Source organism: Giraffa tippelskirchi, chromosome 10 (assembly GCF_054371585.1).
Source record: "Giraffa tippelskirchi isolate mGirTip1 chromosome 10, T2T-mGirTip1v1.2.pri, whole genome shotgun sequence".
NCBI lineage: Eukaryota > Metazoa > Chordata > Mammalia > Artiodactyla > Giraffidae > Giraffa > Giraffa tippelskirchi.
The window spans coordinates 156,906,820-156,928,293 of NC_137284.1; the positions used below are offsets into that span (position 1 = coordinate 156,906,820).

The following is a 21,474-nucleotide window of genomic DNA, read 5'->3' on the forward strand; positions in this document are numbered from 1 at the left end:
GTGAACTGAGGTGGTCCTTAAAAACTAGTGCCCCTAGGTACCAGGAAAAAAAGAAATCAAAGAAAAACCGCCCTTGAGAGGAAAAAATAATCATCAATCTATTTCTACAAATAAACTGTCAAGTATATTATCCTGTACACAAACATAGATAATCAGTTACCTGAGGAGACAGGATAATATGAGCAAGAATGAACAGAAATAGCTGAAACAAACCCACAGACTGCAGGTATTAAAATAATCAAACAATTTAAAACTAACTATATGTATTATGTTAAAGGTAACAGAATTCAAGCAGTAAAATTTTCAGGAGGGAACTAAAAACTATTAAAAAAAATGCAAACTTGAAAAAAAAGTAATAAAGAACTTTTGAAACATAACACATGGGGACTTCGCTGGCGGCCCAGTGGTTAAGACTCCAGGCTCCCAATGCCGGGTGCCTGTGTTCAATACTTGGTCAAGCAACTAGATCCCTCATGCTGCAACTTAAGCCTGGAGCAGCCAAATAAATATTAAAAAAAAACACATGGACTTAATTGATATGTTTAATAAGAGGTTAGATAGCTAAAAGGGGTAAGAAAACTGTAATATCTGTCTAGAATAAAGGACACAGGGACAAAAGTATAAAAAATAAAAAACAGAGGGTAAATGCCTCCAAACACAGTGAATCAGTCTAATGAACCTGCAAGTAGAAGAAAGAAAAAATGGTACAAAAGCAGTATTTGAATATATAATAGCTGGGAATTTTTCAAAGCTGATGAATATGTCAAGAAACCTCAAATTCCAAAATATAAAAAGTGTACCAAACCAATACAACAGTTAGAAATGAGAAGTAAAAAAACAAGGATAAAATTCACATGAACACCTGTAAATTTTTTAAACTCTCTTAAACAGCTTAGAAGTCAAAGAGGAGATGCACAGTTCAAAACGGAGGGGACATATGTATACCTATGTCCGATTCATGTTGATATACAGCAGAGACTAACACAGTATTGTAAAGCAATTATCCTCCAATTAAAAATTTTAAAAAGTCAAAGAGGAGACCAAAATAACAATCAAAAACCATTTATAAAATAAGGATTATAACATTCAAACCCAGGGAAAACACTAGGAATCATGTTAAAAGAAACACCAACCTTCAACACCTTTTCCCCCCTTTTGGTTTAGTAATTACTTCAAAAAAATAGTAATAATAATAATCAAACATCTACTTCGCAAGTTGGAAATAACATCCACAACAGTTTCTTACAGTTAGTATGCAACAAATAAGTTTAATACAAATCAAACATACCAAAATAAATTATATTTTCATATATCAGCAATGTACAATTTGAGGTCAGTTTGTGCTGGTTTTGGGGGGGGGGGGGAGGGTGGATCCCAGGTGGTACAGTGGTAAAGAATCCACCTGCTAAGGCAGGAGACACAGGTTCTATCCCTGGGTTGGGAAGATCCATTGGGGGAGGAAATGGCAACCCACTCCAGTATGCTTGCCTGGAAAATCCCATGGACAGAGGAGCCTGGAGGGATACAGTCCATGGGGTCGCAAAGAGTTGGAACACAACTTATCAAATGAGCACGCCTTTGTGTGTGTGTGTCATTTATAATAGCTCCCCTTCTTGGGGCTTTTAGTCAGTTTTACCTCTAGATCTGCTAAACTCATTCAAATATAAAGATTAATTAAAGATGATGTCTAGACTTTCAGGTAAAACACAATATCCATTAAAAATGTCTCCACAAAGAATTATTGGACAGACAGTTCTGGCTACACAGAAACTCCAGAGAAACAGGCTTAGTGAAGTCTAATGATCAAGGCAGAATTTCTGAAAAGGAAGTTGGAGTGGGTGCTCACAGAGAGTTGAGGTGATTCTTAGAAAAAGACTTGGATAATTGAGCGATTGGTCTATACTGACAGAAAGCCAAGATACAAGCACCACTCATTTTAATTATGTTCTTTCTTCACGAAAAATGAGGTCCCCTAGGCAAGACTGACATTTACCATGAACTAAAAGTACTGGATAAAACTGTTAATGATATAGTCTTAAAAATGTCATTTAACCATGTGTTAATCAAAATATGGAAGGAAGGATTCAAGCCAATGCTCACCAACTCTTCAGATTCTTGAGAATAGAACTGATGTACCAAGGACAACTTGGGAAAAGTTCCCTCCAGTAGACTTTGAAAACTCTGCAGCCTAGAAAAACTAACTAAGTCAAAATTCTAATAAAAAATATAAAGCTGGACAGAGAGAAGAACAGTTGTTATCAGTGGCTGGGGGTGGGGAAAATAGGGAGCTGTTGGCCATGGGGTGGGAAGTTGCAGTTATACAGAATGAATACTTATGGAGATCTATGCACCAGCAATGATGACCATAGTTACTAGTACTGTAATACTTGAATACTGAAAACTTCCTAAGAGAGTGGATATAAGATTAAAAAAAAGAGAGAGAGGCTATATTGATTTCAGACACAACAGATTTCATAGCAAGTAAACTTATCAAGAATAAAGAGGAACATTACATAACTATATGCATGTATGATACATCAATTCTCCAACAACACATAACAATTCTTAACACATATGCACCTAACAACAGAGGTCAAAATACATGAGGCAGAAACTGACAGAACTAAAAGGACAGATATATGAATCCACTATCATCTATGGGGACATTAACAGCCAACTATCAAGAAGAGACAGATCCAGCAAACAGAAAATCTGTAAGATAGTTGAACTCAACGCCACCATCAATCAACTGGATATAATGGACTTCATCCAACAACAAGAGAATACACATTCTTCCCCAGCTCAGATGGAACATCTACCAATAGACCAAATAAATTTGTTTCTGTGCCTTAAAATGATAAAAGTCATACAATGCCTGCTCTCAGACAACAACAGAATAAGGGAAATTGGCAGCATGGAATGTATACATAACAAACGAAGGATCTAAAAATCAATCAACTAAGCTTCCACTTTATGAAACTCAAAAAAGAATAGCAAGTTAAATCCAAAATAAAGCAGAAGAAAAGAAATAATACAATTTAGAGCAGAAACCAATGAAATTAAAGTAGGAAATCGGGGGGGGGGGATCAGTGAAACCAAAAGCTGCTTCTTTGAAAACCTCAATAAAATTTATGTCTAGCCAGATTAACTAAGAAAAAAACAGAGAGGATGAAATTACTAATATCAGAAACTAAAGAGGGACCACCAGTATAGGTCCCACGGGCATTAAAAGGATACTAAAGGAATACTATGAACAAATCTATGCCCACAAATCTGAAACCTAAATGAAATGGGCCAGTTCCTTGAAAGACACACTTTGCCAACACTCTGGCGGCTCAGCTGGTAAAGAATCCACCTGCAATGCGGGAAGACCTCAGTTCGACCCTGGGTTGGGAAAATCCCCTGGAGAAGGGAACAGCTACCCACTCCAGTATTCTGACCTGGAGATTTCCATGGACTGTATAGTCCATGGAGTCGCAAAGAGTCGGACACAACTGAGCGACTTTCAAAGCAAAGCAAAAGCATCACTAAAAGAAACTATCCAAACAGGCCTACATCTGATAAAGAAACTGAATCAATAATTAATAAGCTTCTAAAATAGAAAGCTCCAGGCCCAAATGGGTTCACTGGTGAATTTCACTGAACACTTAAGGAAGATATTATACCAATTCTCTACAATCTCTTGAGAGACAGCAGCAGACAGACTATTTCCCAACTCATTCTGTGAGGCCAGCACTACTGTAATACCAAAAATAGACAAAGACATCAAAAATGGAAAAAAAAAAAAACTGACAGATCAATCTCTCTCATGAACACAGATGCAAAAAGCCCTCAACAAAATTTTAATCAATTAAATCTAAAAATGTATATAAAGAATTATACACCACAACCAAGTAGGATTTATCCCAGGTACACAAGGCTGGTTCAACATTTGAAGATCAATAAATGCAACCCATTACATCAATAAGCTAAAAAAGAAAAGTCACATGATCGTATCAATAGATGCAGAAAAAGCATCTGACAAAAATCACAACACCCATTCAGGATTTTAAACACCAACGAAACAACTTTCAATAAACTATTAGTAAGAATACAGGGGAACTTTCTCAATTTGACAAAGAATTCCTACCAAAAAACCTACATCAACACCATGTTTAGTGATGAGAGACTAAAGCTTTCCCACTAAGATCAGGAACAACTTTTTTTCAACATCATCTCGAAGTTTCAGCTACTGCAACAAGACTTGAAAAAGAAATGAAAGGTATACTGATTTAGAAGGAAGAAATACAAAACTATCTTCTGTTCCAAGACATTGTGACTGCCTATGTAGAAAACCTAGAAGAATCAACAAAATCTCCTTGTCTATATAGCAAGGTCTCTGGATATAAGGTTAATATACAAAACTAAATCACTTTCCCACACACCAGCAATGAACAAGTGAAACTGGAAATAAATTTAAAAAATCACATTAGCACTCCCCTCAAAAAATACTTTGGTATAAAGCCAACAAAATATGCACAAGATCTATTTAATACATGATGAAAACTACGGAGCTCTAATGAAGAAAAATCACAGTAGTAGTAAGCAGTTATTCCACATTAGTGAACTATAAAACTCAGCATTACCAAAATGTCAGTTCTTCCCAATTTGATCTATAAACTCAATGCAATCCTAATCAAAATCTATCAAGGTATTTTGTGGATATCAACTAATTGATTCTAAAATGAACACACAGGGTGGACTTCCTTGGCAGTTTAATGGTTAAGACCACCACAGAAGAAATTCTAGGTGAGATTGGGTTCAGCAATGACATTTTAGATACAACATCAAAAGCATGATAATGAGAGAAACAAATGACTGATCAGACTTGACTAAAATTTAAAATTTCTGCTCTGCAGAAAACACTGCCAGCCAATAAGATATATAAAGAAAAGCCACAGACTAGACAAAATATTAGCAAAAGACGTATCTTATGAAGGACTGTTACCCAAAATATATGAAGAACTCTTAATTCTCACCATTCAATCCAGCAATCATCCGCCCTGGTATTTAACCAAAGGAGTTGAAAACTTAGGTCTACACAAAAACACTGTACACAAATGTTTATAGCAGTTTTATTCAAAACTGTGAAAACCTGGAAGCACCCAAGATGTACTTCAGAAGGTGAACAGATAAACTGTTATACATACATACAACAGAAAATTATTCAGCAATAAAAAGAAATGAGTTTTTAAGCCATGAAAAGAACTTAAATGTACACTATGTGGAACGAGCTAATCTGAAAAGGCTACATATTGTATGATTCCACTTATATGACATTTTGGAAAAGACAAAGCTACGGAGACAGTAAGAGGAACAATGGTTGCCAGGGCGGAAAGGGGAGGAAAGGATGAACGGGCAAAGCATGGAGGACTTTTAGGACAGTGACGGTATCTGTTTGATACCTTACTGACAGACATGTCATCATATTATACATTTTCCCAAACCCACAGAGTGTGCAAACCCAAGAGTGAACCCTAATGTGAACTAGGGGCTGAAGGTGAAAGGGAGAGGCCATGCAGCTTTGTCAATCATAACAAATGCGCCAGTGCTGGTGGGGGAGTTGAGAAATGGGCAGCTGGGAGTAGGGGGGGGGGGGGCATGGCCGGAAGTAAACGGGAAGTAACTGTGCCTTCCACTCAAACCCTATAACTAACTATAACTATAGTGAACCTGTAACTGCTGTAAAAGTTAAAGTCTCTTTAAAATTATGCTAGAGACAAACTGAAAATATCAATGGGAACTGCAGTTTACAAGCACATAGAGACAGCCCCACATCTCTGTTAGAGTGGACAACATAACTAATTCTCAGAAGAAATAGGTATGCATCCTGAGAACCTAGACTTTTATCTCTTGTACTATTCCCCAGCAAAAAGAACTATGAGTCCTTACGGGATAGCTGAATTCATATCCGGAAGCCCAGAGAATACTGAAGATGGACCTGAAAAATACTCTTGCCAGCAAACAATAGCTTTGAAACACTGAGATGATATTAAAAAGGACTCAAATGCCAGACAAAAATGGGTTCCCCCTAGTCACATTAAGACAACGTAAGCAGTTAAAAAAAAAAAAGTTTAATTATAATTAGCTAAATCATAATTAACCAATTACAATTAACTAAAACAAGTTTGCAAAGCCCTGATTATATAATGATTCTTTATTTAAAAAAGTGGAATTTCTCTCAAGTAACTAGCACTTCATTCAAGTGGATTTTATTTATAAAGAAAACTGCACACAGAACTGGCAACATCACCAGCTACAAAGAGAGAACATTCTATTCTCACCATAAAAACTGTAGAAGACTCATTCCCACCACTTACACCTCACACACACACATCCTAAAGAATAAACACTGTTAATAAACAATGCTAAATTACTACAAAGCATTTTTTAAAAATGTATCAAGGCACACAGTTCACAAGGTAAGAGACCTTTCAATAAATCTTGGGCCTGGAAACAGAAATGTGCAGAGATGCTAAAGCCCTGCACTCAACTGGAATGGGCTTTTAAACTGACTAGAAATTTATGGAACTCTTTCTTCTCTTTGCTTGCAGGCTGGTGATTTTAACAATTGTTCTTTATCCTTTTCTTTACTATTCTTCTTGCTCCGTGTGTTCACTAAAGGAGCTGGACAAAGGTCTCCCCAAGCACAAAGACAGAGCAAAGACTGAGACGTTTGACTTTATTTAACTTTCATACAGAAGGACAGGATGATATATATATATACACACACACACACACACACACACATATATATATATATCTCATCTTGCTCCTGTTAAATCCTTTCAGTAAATTTTATTTGCTCTGAAATCTCACAGAAGACAGCAAGAGAAGATAGCCTATTTGTGGGCTCCTCAGGTAAGAAAAGATTAAATGCTAAAATTTTACTTATGTGGTGATGTTGCAAGAACAGCAGTAGCTTAGGAAACACGTAAGAAAAACACATGAATGCACTACTGCTCAGTGATGCCCACTGTGTGTGTGAAGTGTCCGAGGCGCTGGGAACAAGCCCAGGAAGGAGACAAACCCCTGACCTCAGGAAGCTCACATTCTTGTATACGAGGCACACAATATGCAAATATGCAACATAATGTCTTATCTGTTAAATACTAGGAAGAAGGGTAAAGCAGAAGACAACAGAGCTCAACAAGGGCTGCTTTTTTACAGGTTGGGCAGGAAAGGCCTCTCTGATAGGGGAGCATTGAGTAGAGAGCTGACTCAAGTCAGGCAATAAGTCCCAGGAGTGCCTGGGAGAAAGGCGTTCTGAGCTGAGAAGACAAAAAGTGCCTGAGAAAGGGTTGGAGCCCAGAGAGCAAGGGGAAGACAGGAGATGCAGCAGGACAGGTAGCGAGGTCAGGAGAGCTTGAAGATAACAAAAGGACTTAGGGTTTTACTTTAAGTATCACTGGAGGCCTTGGAGAGCTAACAGAAGGAAAGTAAAACACTCTTGGGGGTTTTTTTAATTAATTAATTTATTTGTATTCACAGCCACATTTAATTGGTTATTTGGCCGATCTTAATTGTGTTATGTGGGATCTAGTTCCCTGACCAGGGACTGAACGCAGGCCCCCTGCATTGGAAGCTTGAAGTCTTAGCCACTGGACTACGAGGGAAGTCCTTACTTGAGGTATTAGAAGCTCACTCTGTCACTACATGGAGAACAAAACCAGAACGGGTGAGAGTGAGACCAGCTGGTAGCTCGGCAGCAGTCCACACAAACAGTGGTGGTCCGAGTTCTGGAGGGACCACAGTGAGATGAGAGCTGTATGAAATCAGGACAGAGTACTAAGGTAAAGCCCGAAGCATTTTCCAACAGGCTCTGTGTTTTTAGCCTGAACGGTACATGATGTCATTTACTGAGGCGAAACACTGGAGGAGGAGAAGGTTTGGGAACAACCAGTGGTTCCACAGAAGACGTATTAAGCTAGGGATCCACTGGAGACCTCTAAGAGGAGATGTTAAGAAGTAAGTTGAAGATACCGGTTGTGTTCAAAGTAAGAAAAGAGCTGGCAATGTAACTTTTAGAGTCACCAGCACACAGAGAATAGTTATAGCAACTAAACTGAATGAGACCACCTAATCTGTGAGAAGATGAGCAAAAGAGAAAGGAAGAGATCAGCCAGATAGGAAAGAGCAAGAGAGTGTGGTATCCTGAAAGTCAAATTAAAAAAAGAGACACAGAGTTTCACTCCTGAAAATGTTAGCTGTGTGAAGTGAGACTGAATACTTAAGGCGAACAAAGACTCAATGGTGGTTATGGCAACATGAGATCAAAACAGTTTCAGTAGAGTGAGAGGAAGAAAGCTTGCCTGTAGCAGGTTCATGGGAAAATGGTCAAAAATAAGCAGCTACCATACAGCCTGAATATTCATCGGAAGGACTGACGCTGAAGCTAAAGCTCCAGTACTTTGGCCACCTGATGCGAAGAACTGACTCATTTGAAAAGACCCTGATGCTGGGAAAGATTGAAGATGGGAGGAGAAGGGAATGACACAGGATGAGGTAGTTGGATGGCATCACCAACTCAATGGACTGCTGCTGCTGCTGCTGCTGCTGCTAAGTCGCTTCAGTCGTGTCCGACTCTGTGCGACCCCATAGACGGCAGCCCACCAGGCTCCACCGTCCCTGGGATTCTCCAGGCAAGAGTACTGGAGTGGGGTGCCATTGCCTTCTCCGCAATGCACATGAGTTTGAGTAAACTCTGGGAGTCAGTGATGGACAGGGAGGCCTGATGTGCTGCAGGCCATGGGGTTACAAAGAGTCAGACACGACTGAGCAACTGAACTGAACCGAAGCACAAGTACAGACAATTCTTTCAAGAGCTTTTGCTGTGAAGATGAGCAAAGAAGCAACACAGTAACTGAAAGCGATATCCGATCAAGAGAAAGTACTTTTGTTTAAGAAGGGTGATACTGCACACTGCTCTATTTAAAATGGATAACCAACAAGGAACTAGTCTACAGCACAGGGAACTCGACTCAATGTTATCTAACAACCTAAGTCGGAAAAGAATTTGAAAAAGAATAGATACATGTATGGGTATAACTGAATCACTTTGCTATACACCTGAAACTAACCTAACATTTTTAATCACCTATACTCCAATGTAAAATAAAAAGTTAAAAAAAAAAAAGACAGTGTAGCAAATGCTTAACACTGATGGAAATAATTCTCTAAGCAAGGGAGTTCAAGATGCTGGAAACCAAGGAAAACTGAAGGGGCAAGGGGGACAGTACCAGGGACACAGGCAGAGGAGCTGGCTGTAGAAACCCCCGAGACTCTTCATCCCATTTCAACACGAGGGCTGGTAAAACAGAGGGGCAGAGATGAGAGCAGGAAAGATGTGATGGTGGATAACTGTGCAATTTCTTTCCTGATTGCTTCTATTTTTTTTTTTTCATTGAAATAAGTAAGATCATCAACTGAAAAATGGAAAATGAGGTGTCAAAAGTTTGAAAGAAGAGAAGACAGTGAAAGGATGATCACTGATAATGGGTGAGAGAATTCTAGGTATAAGTGGGATGAGTGGAAGGTCAACCATGACCCACTGGAGGTTGGGGTTTTCTCCAGTCACTCTGGCTGCTGCAATGCAGAGTCTGAGTTTTGTTATGAAACCAAAATAGTGGGAGGATGGCAACGGAGTTCAAGGTGCATTAAGAGAGAAACTACAGTAATGGATGACAGAATGTGAGCTAGAATAAGAGGCTGACAAACCCCATTGGTAAGATCATTAAGTTGGAGAAGTCACTGTGGTTAAAGGGTTATCGTGGTGTGGCTATTGAGCTGGTAAAAGAGTTAGAATTGAAACTGAGACTTTGGAAGTGAAACAGCAATTGTCCTAGTAAGTGATACAATATTAAGGGCTAAAGTACGGCCATAAGAATGAGAGGCTGGGACTTCCCAGGTGGTCCAGCAGTTGAGAATCTGCCTCACAAGGCAGGGACCCAGGTTCAATCCCTGGTCAGGGTACTAAGATCCCTCACGCCGCTGGGGAGCTAAGCCTATGTGCCCCAGCTACTGAGCCTGCACCCTCTGGAGTCCAAGCTCCACAGGGTGAAGAGAAGCCTCCGAGGGCTGCGATGAAGGCCCAGCGCAGCCCAATAAATGAATAAATAAAAGGAATGAGTGGTTGACGTGGGCTGGAGAGAGGACTGTTGAGGAAACGAAGGTGCCACTAGGTCTGGGTATTGAATAGATTACAAGAATGGACAATGGGAGAAGGAGAGGAAAACGGACAGGGAGGCGCAGAGTCTTTCAAGGATGAGACAGAGGACTGTGGGTAGTCAGAGGGCACTGGCTTAGAGGGACGTGTGCTGCTGCTGCTAAGTCGCTTCAGTCGTGTCCGACTCTGTGCGACCCCATAGACGGCAGCCCACCAGGCTCCGCCGTCCCTAGGATTCTCCAGGCAAGAATACTGGAGTGGGTTGCCATTTCCTTCTCCAGTGCATGAAAGGGAAAAGTGAAAGTGAAGTCGCTCAGTCGTGTCCAACTCTTAGCGACCCCATGGACTGCAGCCTACCAGGCTCCTCTGTCCATGGGATTTTCCAGGCAAGAGTACTGGAGTGGGGTGCCATTGCCTTCTCCAGAGGGACGTGTACTTAATCATAAATGCCACTCAAAAGTACAAATAACTTTCCACATAAAAGTATAAAAGCACAAAGTACAGAAAAAAATTAAAATTAAGGGAGAAAACTATGAGAAACAACTGATGGGGAACTGACATAAATCCAAGTATAAATATTAATGCAGTAATGAATGTGCACCAAAGGGGTAAAATGTAGCATTCTGAACTTCCAGCTTCTCTCTGGTCTGCCTACTTAACTAGACCCTAAAGGAAAAGCAATGAGAACTGCTGGACTTCTGAAGGCTCTTCAAGAATTACAGGCATATAATAGGAACACATCAGACAACCAAAAGTATTTCATGGACAATAATATTTTAAAAGATGTAGCAATTTCTAATTTTCTCTGTATTTTCTCTAATTTTCTCCTTTAAGCATCAAGGAGATGCCATTCAACTTCAGAGAAGAAGCCTATCAACTATGTCTACACTCTATCCAACAACTGTAAAAACACGGGCAATGAGAGGCCACCTCACTTAGACAAACCTCTGAACACGATATGAAACCTACTCCCTTTGACAGCTCATTAAATCACTAACTCAGGATAAACTTTGGAAACTACCTTGGCAATTTACTCTACCTTCGTCTTGCAGATGTAAAAACACACTAGCTTCCTTAAGGCACCCAAAAGTCCAAGAGACAAGAAAGTATTTGGTCTGGTTTAGCCCAGCATTTCACAGTATTATTAGCTAATGAAATGTACTTTTTCCCTCACCTACATACTAACACAATAAACAAACATCGGATGGTTCATAAGCCAGAAACTTACCAGGAGTTATCACACAAATGGCCTAGAATTATGTTTATTCCAGTTTTAATTGTTCTTTAATAAAATATTTCAACATGGAGTTCAAATGATTTCTACTAAATCAGAGCTTTGGGAGGAAAAAGAAAGAAAACTCAGTTTTTTCACTTTGCCGTTACTTGTCAAACTACTTCAGCACGTGGACACTTTAGAACTCAGTGAGCAGACAAACGCTCCTTGTGCAAAGTACTGTGTCAATTTGTACATTTTCTGATGAAGTTTTGATACCTGTTTCCACAGTATTCTCTGTTTCTGTTGTCTCCAGTCCGTCCATGCTGTCCTCATCTTCCGCTGCAGCTTTTCCTCTACTTCGAGGCCTGCAGACAAAGAATGAACACATATAATTAAATGGTACATTTTAAGACCTAGAATTCTACTCAAAATAAAGCACAAGTGAAAGGTACATAGAATAAAATAATTTAGGCAATTCTCCCTTCATTTTACCATGTCAGATAGTAAGTGTCACACTTCATAGTTGTTTTCCCCACAAATTCCGCTGCTCCTTCCACCCAAACATGGGGACAGGTCCACATGTGTTATCATAACTCACTTCTTAATTTATTCCTCAGACGAGGCTTTCCCCTCTTTTACCAGACCTTGAGATGACTCCCTGTCTACAGCAGTGGCTTTTAACTGCCTAGCTGGTTCTTTTCAAAGTGCACACACCAGGTTATACCTCTAGATCTAATGAAACCATGGAGTGACATCTGTGCTATCTCTATTTCTAAAATTTTACTCCTTAAGGAGAAAGTGAGGCATACCCTGAAAACCACTTCCCCAAAAAAACTCTATTGAACATGATTTAATCACACTAGAAGTGTGATGGATTTTAACTTATAAACACTTCAGTAAAGTAAAATAAATGCTAAGAATCATGGTAAAGTAAGATTTTTTTTTTTTAACCAATGCAATTTTTAAAAATTAAGGCCTTTAAAGTCTTTGATGTCTCGTAAATAAATGAGTCCAAAAAAATTTTAAACACATAAAGTAAGAAAAAAGCAAGACAATAATGTAAAAAAAACTTAGAAACTGATAAAGCAGTATTCAGATAATTTCATAGCTTTAAATTACTTCATTACTTAAAAAGAAAAGGTACAAATGAATTGAATATTTATTTGAAAAATATCAAGAGTCGAAAACAAGAAACAGAAAATAACATGAAAAAATAAAGCAAAAGGCTGTTTTAAACAACAGGAAACTCATTAAAATTTTACTTTTTAAAGGAAATAAATCCATAAAACTAATAAAGGAAATATATAAATCTTTTAAGTTAAAGTGATCAAAGTTCAACTATTTTATAAGTGAACTACTACAAACTGTTAAAAAAGTCATCCTCACCCTCCCCAAAATTAAAAAAGAATACCTGAACCAAAACCCTAACATATCCAAAAACTATGGATGAAAAAAAATCTAAATAAAATACCAATAATCAGAATGCAAGTATAATTTAATATTAGAAATCTGCCAATATAACATGCCAAGTCAAGCAGTCAAAACACCATCATTCATGAGAAGAAGAGGGAAAAGAGGCAGAACAAGATGAGAAAAATTTTGGGAAGGGGGATTGAGGCTAAGGCTGATTTTACTGTTCATGGGAAAAGGGAGAGAATAATTATCTTTAGAATTTATTAAGGCAACTTGTTATGTTTAACTTAAAACAATTAAAGGAGAAAAAAGGAACAGAGAAAGGAAGGTTTGATCAGTCCAACAGCAGGCAGACCAGGAGAAACAAAATACATGGTAAACAGAAAATAAGACAGAAATAAATACGTGTTTACGCAGCAAATATAAATGGCTTAAAACTTAATGCTGCCATTATTTAACAATGAAAATAATTCAGCAGTGTAACATAACTCAACAGAACTTCAAATTACATAAAACAAACATACAAAGAACAACAGAAAGAAATTGCTCGTTTCACAATCATTATGGGCGATTTTAACATCTCACTCGAAACTGATAGATGAAACATTAAAAGCATTTTAAGCAAGTATTTAGACAATACTTAACAAGCAACATTAGACGACTCGATCAACCCTCGTTGTGCCTGGCTCTGTTAAAACACTGGATAAACAAAAAAAATCCTTGCCTTCTCCAAACTACATTCTAGTAGGAAGATATATTTTTTATTCTTGTAAACAAATAATATACAAGAAAATACTAGGGGAAAAAAAGGCAAAGACTCAAGGACTAGCTATCTGTTTAAATACATTTATAAAACCAGTCAGCTCAGTCACTCAGTCGTGTCCGACTCTTTTACATTTACAAAATAAACTTCATGAAATAAAATTCATCTGAGTAAGGAGACACTTGAGTACAGATGTGAAGTAGAACAGGAGCCAAACCAGGCAGATACCTGGTAAAAGAGCTCTGCAGTAGAAGGAACAGCGAATGCTGAATTCTTAAGAGAAGAGCTGGCAGGACAGCAGTGACTCACTGCTGGAGCAGACTGACTGAGAGGAGCTGCGAGGAGACAGGCGGCCTAGGAAATTTTTTTTAAAGGCGGGGGTGGGGATTCACTTGTTTAGAAACTTGCGGACCAATATAATGACTGGATACAGGGAGACAGGAAACTCCTGAAATAATCCCAACATGACTACTATGATGGGAAAGAGAATAATAAATTAATTCAAGAAAGATTATGGAAGTAAAATTTACATTTAATCCTTCCTTCATGTTCTTCCTAACTGTGTACACTCATTGCTAAACTGAAACACGCATGGCTTTGCTGGTTAACCCTAATCTTCCGGGCCAATGTCCTGTTCTATTTTAAGTTTCTCTCACCACTATCCTGGCCATCACTAGTTGTACGTTTGGGGCACAACTGGCTTTTATGTCAAACTTGTTTTATCTTTTTAGTATCTCAATATATTTGTTGTCTGCATCATGGTGGTAATTATGGTTTAGTTGCTAAGGCATGTCCGACTCTTTATGACCCCATAGACTGTAGCCCACCAGGCTCCTCTGTCTGTGGGATTTCCCAGACACGAATACTGACTGGTGTGGGTTGCCATTTCCTACTCCAGGGAAATCCTCCTGACCCAGGGATCAAACTCGCATCTCCCTTATTGGCAGGCAGATTGTTTACACCACTGAGCCACCAGGGAAGCCCCTGAACGGTGGTATTTACTCCTAAAAAATAAATTTAAATTTTTGCCTTGCTTTTCCTCCTGCTTCTACTTATTTCTTCTATTCTTGATTTTTGGCACCACTGAAAACATGCTTTTTGCATTCATCAATGCATCAGAATTCAACTGCTTCTGGTCAATGGATCAATGTATTGACATCATGAATTTGATGTTTCTGAATGCGAAACATAAAGGTCATACTGTCAAACCCACAGCAGTTGGCAATTTCCAAACTTAAATAGCAAAATAGACCCATACATTTTCATAGTGCGTTCATTCACATGTTCTCAGTATTGGTTTTAAATAGTCTAGTTACAAACGATGACACAAAGATTATTTATTTTAATCTTTCTTTAGTTTTTCTCCTTTCTCTTTTTCCTTTGTGTCTCATAACCTTTTCATCTTACTTTTCCTTGTTTCACTTTGCTGCAAAGAAATATGAAGTAAAATAATACAACTAACTCTATTTGAGAAAATTTTCCAAAATTCAATGTTTCTTGTTAATCTTATAAACTAAAACTAATTTAAAAAAACTAATTTGAATTCCTAAAACAACAAAGGAGGCTTCTACTTAAAGTCACACAGAAATAAGAAGGTTCAGATTTACGCCCTCATCATAAACAGACGAAGTATAAGAAACAGTAATTATCAGACACTGGACAACAGGCAGGGAGAGAACTGTAATCCCTGAGAAAAGTAAACCAGAAAGGTGAACCCCACCTTCACAAAGGCTTTCTGAGTGGGGTTAATTTATGAACTGCAGCACACAGAGGGAACTCGCGGCTGGCAGCTATGCTGAAATGAGCAGAAATCATTAGTCAGGGGCTAAAGGAGTAGAAATTGTGGAGCAGAGTACACAGTACAAGGGCGCAGAGGAAAAGCTCCAGAAACGTGCAGGAGAGCACCCCTGAGTTTTAATCTGAATACCAAACTGGACCGTCGTGGTGTAAGACCTCACAAGGCTGAATAGGAACTGCTTCCAAGGCAAGAACCAATAGAGAAAAGATGCGATATGGACGAGCCCCAGGGCTCACACTGAGCCAGCAATCAGTCATGCCGCCTCTGGCCAGAGTGCTAAGACCTCAGGGACTACACACAATGCATCTGGAGCACGACTTGAGGAAGAGGGCTACATGAAGCCTAGAACAAACACTATTCTAGAGCAGCCTTAGAAGAGCTGACAAAAGCAACAACAGAATCAAATGACCCACAATTAATTCAACTGGTGGCCAAAAAAAAAAAAAGACATAACCAGAAGAAAAATCAAGGAATAGAAACAGAAAATAGAGATGACAGACAGATAAGTATGGATATTAAACCAGCTATTACCACTATGCCTCATGCTTACTGAATACGGAAAACACGAAAATAGAAGCAAACTGGAAGATGATCATGGCTAACATCAAAAGATGACATCATATGAAAACTTCACTTTGAAAAATTAACATCTGATTAGAAATTGCAAAAGAAAGATGACTGACCTTCAAAACACAGCAAAACAAACAAACAAAAGCCTTCCCCAAATAAAGGAGAAAGTGAAAAAAGACCGACACAGCTACATGCAGTGCCCTCTGGGACAGTAACAGCCGGTCTAATATGCGTGAGGCTTGAGTAGGAGGGAAGGGATGGAAAAGATATGTAGAGGAATAATGGCAACAAAATCTTACAAATTAGGGGAAAAAAAACCCCACAGGGACTTCTCTGGCGATCTGGTGGCTAAGATGCTGTGCTCCCAATGCAGGGGGCCCAGATTTGATCCCTGGTGGCTCAGATGGTAAAGTGTCTGTCTACAATGCAGGAGACCCGGGTTCGATCCCTGGGTGGGGAATATCTCCTGGAGAAGGAAAGGGCAAATATCTCCTGGAGAAGGCAATGGCACCCCACTCCTGTACTCTTGCCTGGAAAATCCCATGGACGGAGGATCCTGGTAGGCTACAGTCCATGGAGTCACAAAGATTCGCACACGACTCGGCGATTTCACTTTCACTTCAAGGCAACTACATCCCACATGCTGCCAAGTAAAAACCTGCTTTACCGTTTGAGCCACCAGGAAGTCAAGTAAAACCTAGCACAGCCAAATAAATAAATAAAAAGAAAAAAACAAAACAAAACACAGACACAAGAAGCACAACAAAATTCCTAACACACAAATACACACACACACACACACCCCCACCCAGTAAGGCACTTAACAGTCAATCTACTGACAAACAGCAAGAAAAAGAAATTCATGAAAGCAACTCCCCTCAAAACACACACTTACTGTTTACAGAGTAACAAAAATAATGACTGCAACCTTTTCATCTGAAAGGATGTAAGCCAGAAGACACTGAAACAACATATCGAAGTGCCTGGAAGAAAATTAAAAGGCCGGGGGTGGGGTGGGCGGGGAGGGATCCATAAAGCCTTGAATGAAACATACAGCACAAAGCACCTTCAAAACAACAGCAGGACCCCCCTGGTGGCCAGTGCTTAAGAACCCACTCTGCCAGGCAAGGCACGCAGGTTTGATCCCTGGTCAGGGAACCAGGAACCCATAGGCCAGCGAGGCAACTGAGTCCATGCTCCACAACCAGAGAAGCTAGCCCCACGCAACAGAAGATCCTAAATGATGCAACCAAGATCCTATGTGCTATAACTAAGACCTGATGTAGCCAAATAAAGAAAAACAACAAAAAATAAAATGAAAAGTAAACAAATGCTAAACAAGTTAAAAGAAACCTTCATTATTATAGCTTAAGGAAATTCTTCAGACAAAAGGAAAATAATAATAAATATCTAGACCAAAATTCCTGTATGCAAAAGAATAAAGAGTGATGTAAATGGTATTGAGTAAATATAAAAGACTTTTATACTTAAACTTCTTGAAAAATTAACTCACTGTTCAAAGCAAAAATAATTATTTATTGTGGGCTTCAAAATATGTAGAAAATTTAAATGTATGGAAAAAATAGTTCAAAACATAAGAGGATAAAAGTATGCTGATGTACGGGTTTTATATTACATCTGAAGTGGTATTAACTGAGGCACCCTCTGAAGAGTTAAAAATGTGCAATGTAAATCCTAAGTCCTTTGTAAACACACACACACAGTTTATTAGCCCAATGGAAATAAAAACGGAATCCTAAAAATATATTCAATTAACCCCCCAAAAAATAGGAAATGAATAAAAGAAAACAAAATGGAAAATGGGAGAGAAGAAACAAATACACAACAAAGCGCAAGTAGATCCAAACCCTCCACATCAGTAATGACATCAGGGGTGAATGGTCTCAGCCCAACAATTCAAAGGCAAAACTCATCAGGTTAAATGAAGACAGCCAGAACCTTCATCAAGGAGCTACTGCCCTAAAAATGCATGCACTCCACAGCAAAGTTTCAAAACATGAAAGGAGAGATGTTTGAAGCCACAATTATACCTGGATAGCACAACACTCTGCTCAGTAACTGATACAGGTAGACACAAAGCTCAGTAAAGAGATTTAAGACTACTACCAACCACGTGGACTGAACTGACAGTTGAAGAACACCCTACCTAAGGACAACAGAACACCTACTCCTTTCAAGTACATGATACCAAGATCGGACTGGTTCCCAATCGGGAAAGGAGTAGTCAAGGCTGTATATTGTCACCCTGCTTATTTAACTAATATGCAGAGTGCATCATGCGAAATGCCAGGCTGGATGAAGCACAAGCTGGAATCAAGATTGATGGGAGAAATATCAACAACCACTAGTTGAGAAAGAAATGACCAGGACAATTTAAAAATAGCTTGAGCTAAATGAAAATAAAAACACGATATTTCAAAATTTGTAACATTCAGGTAAGCAGTGAATGAGGGAAATTTACAATTTTAAATAGTTATATCAGGGGCAAGATAGGGGTAGGGAATTAAGAGGTATAGACTATTATGTATAAAATAAATAAGCTATAAGGATATATAGTACAACACAGGAAATATAGTATTTTATAATAACTATTTTATAAAATATTTTAAAGGTTATATTACTCTATTTATAAACAGTAATATAACCTTATTAATAACTGCAAATCAATTGAGAATCATTATGTCATACACCTGACACTTCTGAAATAGTGTACATCAATTATACCTCAATTTTAAAAAAAGTTATATAAAAAAACCTCTTAATAGTAACATAGGTCTCCACTTATAAGAAATTAAAAATGGAAATCAAGTCTGCAATAAGTAGAAGGGAAGAAATAATACAGAACAGAAATTGATGACATAAAATCACAAGTTTGTTTTAAAACTGAAAACAAAAGATAGTTCTTTGAAAAAACAGATGACCAACTAGCAAACATGATCAAGAAAAATTTTAAAAGCCTCACAAATTACCAATAAAAAATTTGAAAGGGAAGGGTCATCCCTAGAGAGACTACACACATTAAAAACATGATGATCTTCTATTACAAACAATTTTGTCAATAAAACAGCAACTTAGATGGAATGGACCAAAATCCTTGGAAGGCACAAATTATCAAATATGACTTAAGAATACAGAATCTGAGTAACCCAATTACATATTTTAAAAATTGAATTTGTAAGTAAAACCCTTCACAAAAAGAAATTCCAATCCCTGATGGCTTTACTGATGAATTCTATCAAACTTTAAAGAAATAATATTAATCCTACACTATCTTTTGTAAATAATGAAGAAAAGAACACTTTCCAACTCATTCTATGAGGCTGGCATGCCACTGACAGCAAAAATCAAAGACATTACATAAAACCAATATCCATTATAAACACAGACCTATTCCATAAAATAAAAAAGGAACACTCTTCCAACCATTTTTTGCAGATATTACAACTGTCATACACACCAAATCAAAACAAGGGTAATGAAAGAAAATAAAATTACAGCCTATTTTTCACTTTAAACACTCCAAACAAAAGATTATTAAGGGGCTCTATCTCTAAATATGATGGAGGAATATATGCCAAACTTTTTCTTCCACTGAATGTAACTATAAAGCATGTAAATAATTCATGAAAAAATTGTTTGAGTTGCCTTATAAACTTATAATAGCAGTTTGTTCAGGAACAGACACCAAAATTCACCAAAGTATCACTAAGTTTACTACTATTTTACCTCTCCCGTATCCCCTGGCCTGAACTAAAAGAAGTCTGAAACCCAGGACTCACTGCTGAGGTGCAACAAAAAAGACAGCTTGCCTGAACTGACCACAACCTGCCCTCGGGTGGGCCTGATCCGAATTAGTGTGAGAAAACCTCTGAGAGCGGAGCTAACAGGTCCCACAGGGGTGACCTGGCACTGCACGCACAGTACAAATAGAAACAGTCCAGCAAGAGGCTCTGAAAACTACACTGACCTTCCTACAGCCCACAAAAGGCTGGTTGAAACCTGTAGCTTGTACTTACCCAGGCCAAGTGCCTGTTAAATCAAAATTATCAACCTTCTCCATAAGATGTTTCTAAAACCCAAAGTCTTACAGTATCTAAGACGCTCAGGAAACAATCCAAAATTACTTGATACTCAAAGAACTACAAAAAAATCAAATTACCCGAAAAAATACAACAAGAAGCTAATGAACACAAGAGGCTAATGATAAAATGACAGAGGTTGGCATTATGAACACTTTCAGGCAGCTATTACAAAATGTTTGAATGAGCAATTTTGAACACTTAAAGCTTAAAATAGAAAGTATCAGCAAATAATGAAAAGACAAAGAAGAACCAAGGAGAAATTTTAGAAAGAAAAAATTACAAAACCAGAATAAAAGACTCAGTAGAAATAAAAAATGATGGCTCTAAAACACAAATTAATAATTACATTAAAACATATGTGGCCTAGACACTCCAATCAAAATACAGAGGTTGTGTGAGAATCAACTTAAAAAAACATGCCCCAACTATATACTGTCTACTTGAAGCTGAAATCAAATATAATGGCACATTTAAGGAAACAGATATACCATGCAACACTAATCAAAATTAAGCACTGAAATGGATATGTTAATATCATACAAAGCAGTATGTCATTTCAAAACAAATGACAAGGATAAAGAAGGATATTATATACAACATTGATTCCCAACAACAAATAATTCCAAATGTGTATGTAAACCTAACAACAGAACTTCAAAATACATGAAGCAAAAACAAACAAACAAAAAAACCCTTAAAGTACATTATTCTCACTTAATCCTCATAACTATCCTGCTGAAGTAGGCACTGCTATCCCCGTTTTACAGATAACCAAATTGTATCTGTCAGTCATGTCTGCCTCTTTGCGACCCCATTGACTGTAGCCCACCAGGCTCCTCTGTCTATGCGATTCTCCAGGCAAGAATATTGGAGAAGGTCGCCATTTCCTCCTCCAGGGTATCTTCCTGACCAAGGGAGTGAACCTGCATTAGCAGGCAGATTCTTTACCACTAAGCCACCTAGGAAGCCCCAAATTGAAATTAAGAAAGGTTAAATAGGTTACCCAAAGTCACTCAACTGGTCAGACCTAAACTGTAGTGAGGTCAACATACAGGGAAGAAGATCCACAAACTCCCCCTGCTGAGGTCTATAAAACTACTGGTTTGCCCTAAACTTCAATTAAAAAAAAAAAACCTGTTGAGGGTAGGGAAGCTAGCTACCTTGGGCCAGTGCCTGTATCTGCTACCAAACATAACTGGAGTCAGAACCCCACTGCTCAGCCCCTCACACATCAAAACAGGCAAAGCAAAATCACTTCAAGACCACCTCTCCTCAAGCATCACAGGATTTCACTCCACTGGACAGGACACTGACTGACACACTCAAAAAAACAAGAGGCTGAAAGCAAGAATTTAAACAGGAGTTTGTACACCCGTGTTCACAGGAGTTTACACCCTCGAGGACCTC

The 21,474-nt window shown here is 38.3% G+C and overlaps 1 protein-coding gene across 2 annotated transcripts in view; it reads right to left on the minus strand.

The window, feature by feature from the left end:
- Nucleotides 1-21,474, minus strand: part of KMT2C (lysine methyltransferase 2C) — a 263,902-nt gene that overhangs the window by 169,761 nt on the left and 72,667 nt on the right. For both annotated transcript variants that reach the window (XM_081533535.1, XM_081533536.1), the window contains one exon: nucleotides 11,697-11,785. In XM_081533535.1, coding sequence (XP_081389661.1) covers nucleotides 11,697-11,785 — 89 coding nt within the window. The remainder of the gene's footprint in view (nucleotides 1-11,696; nucleotides 11,786-21,474) is intronic.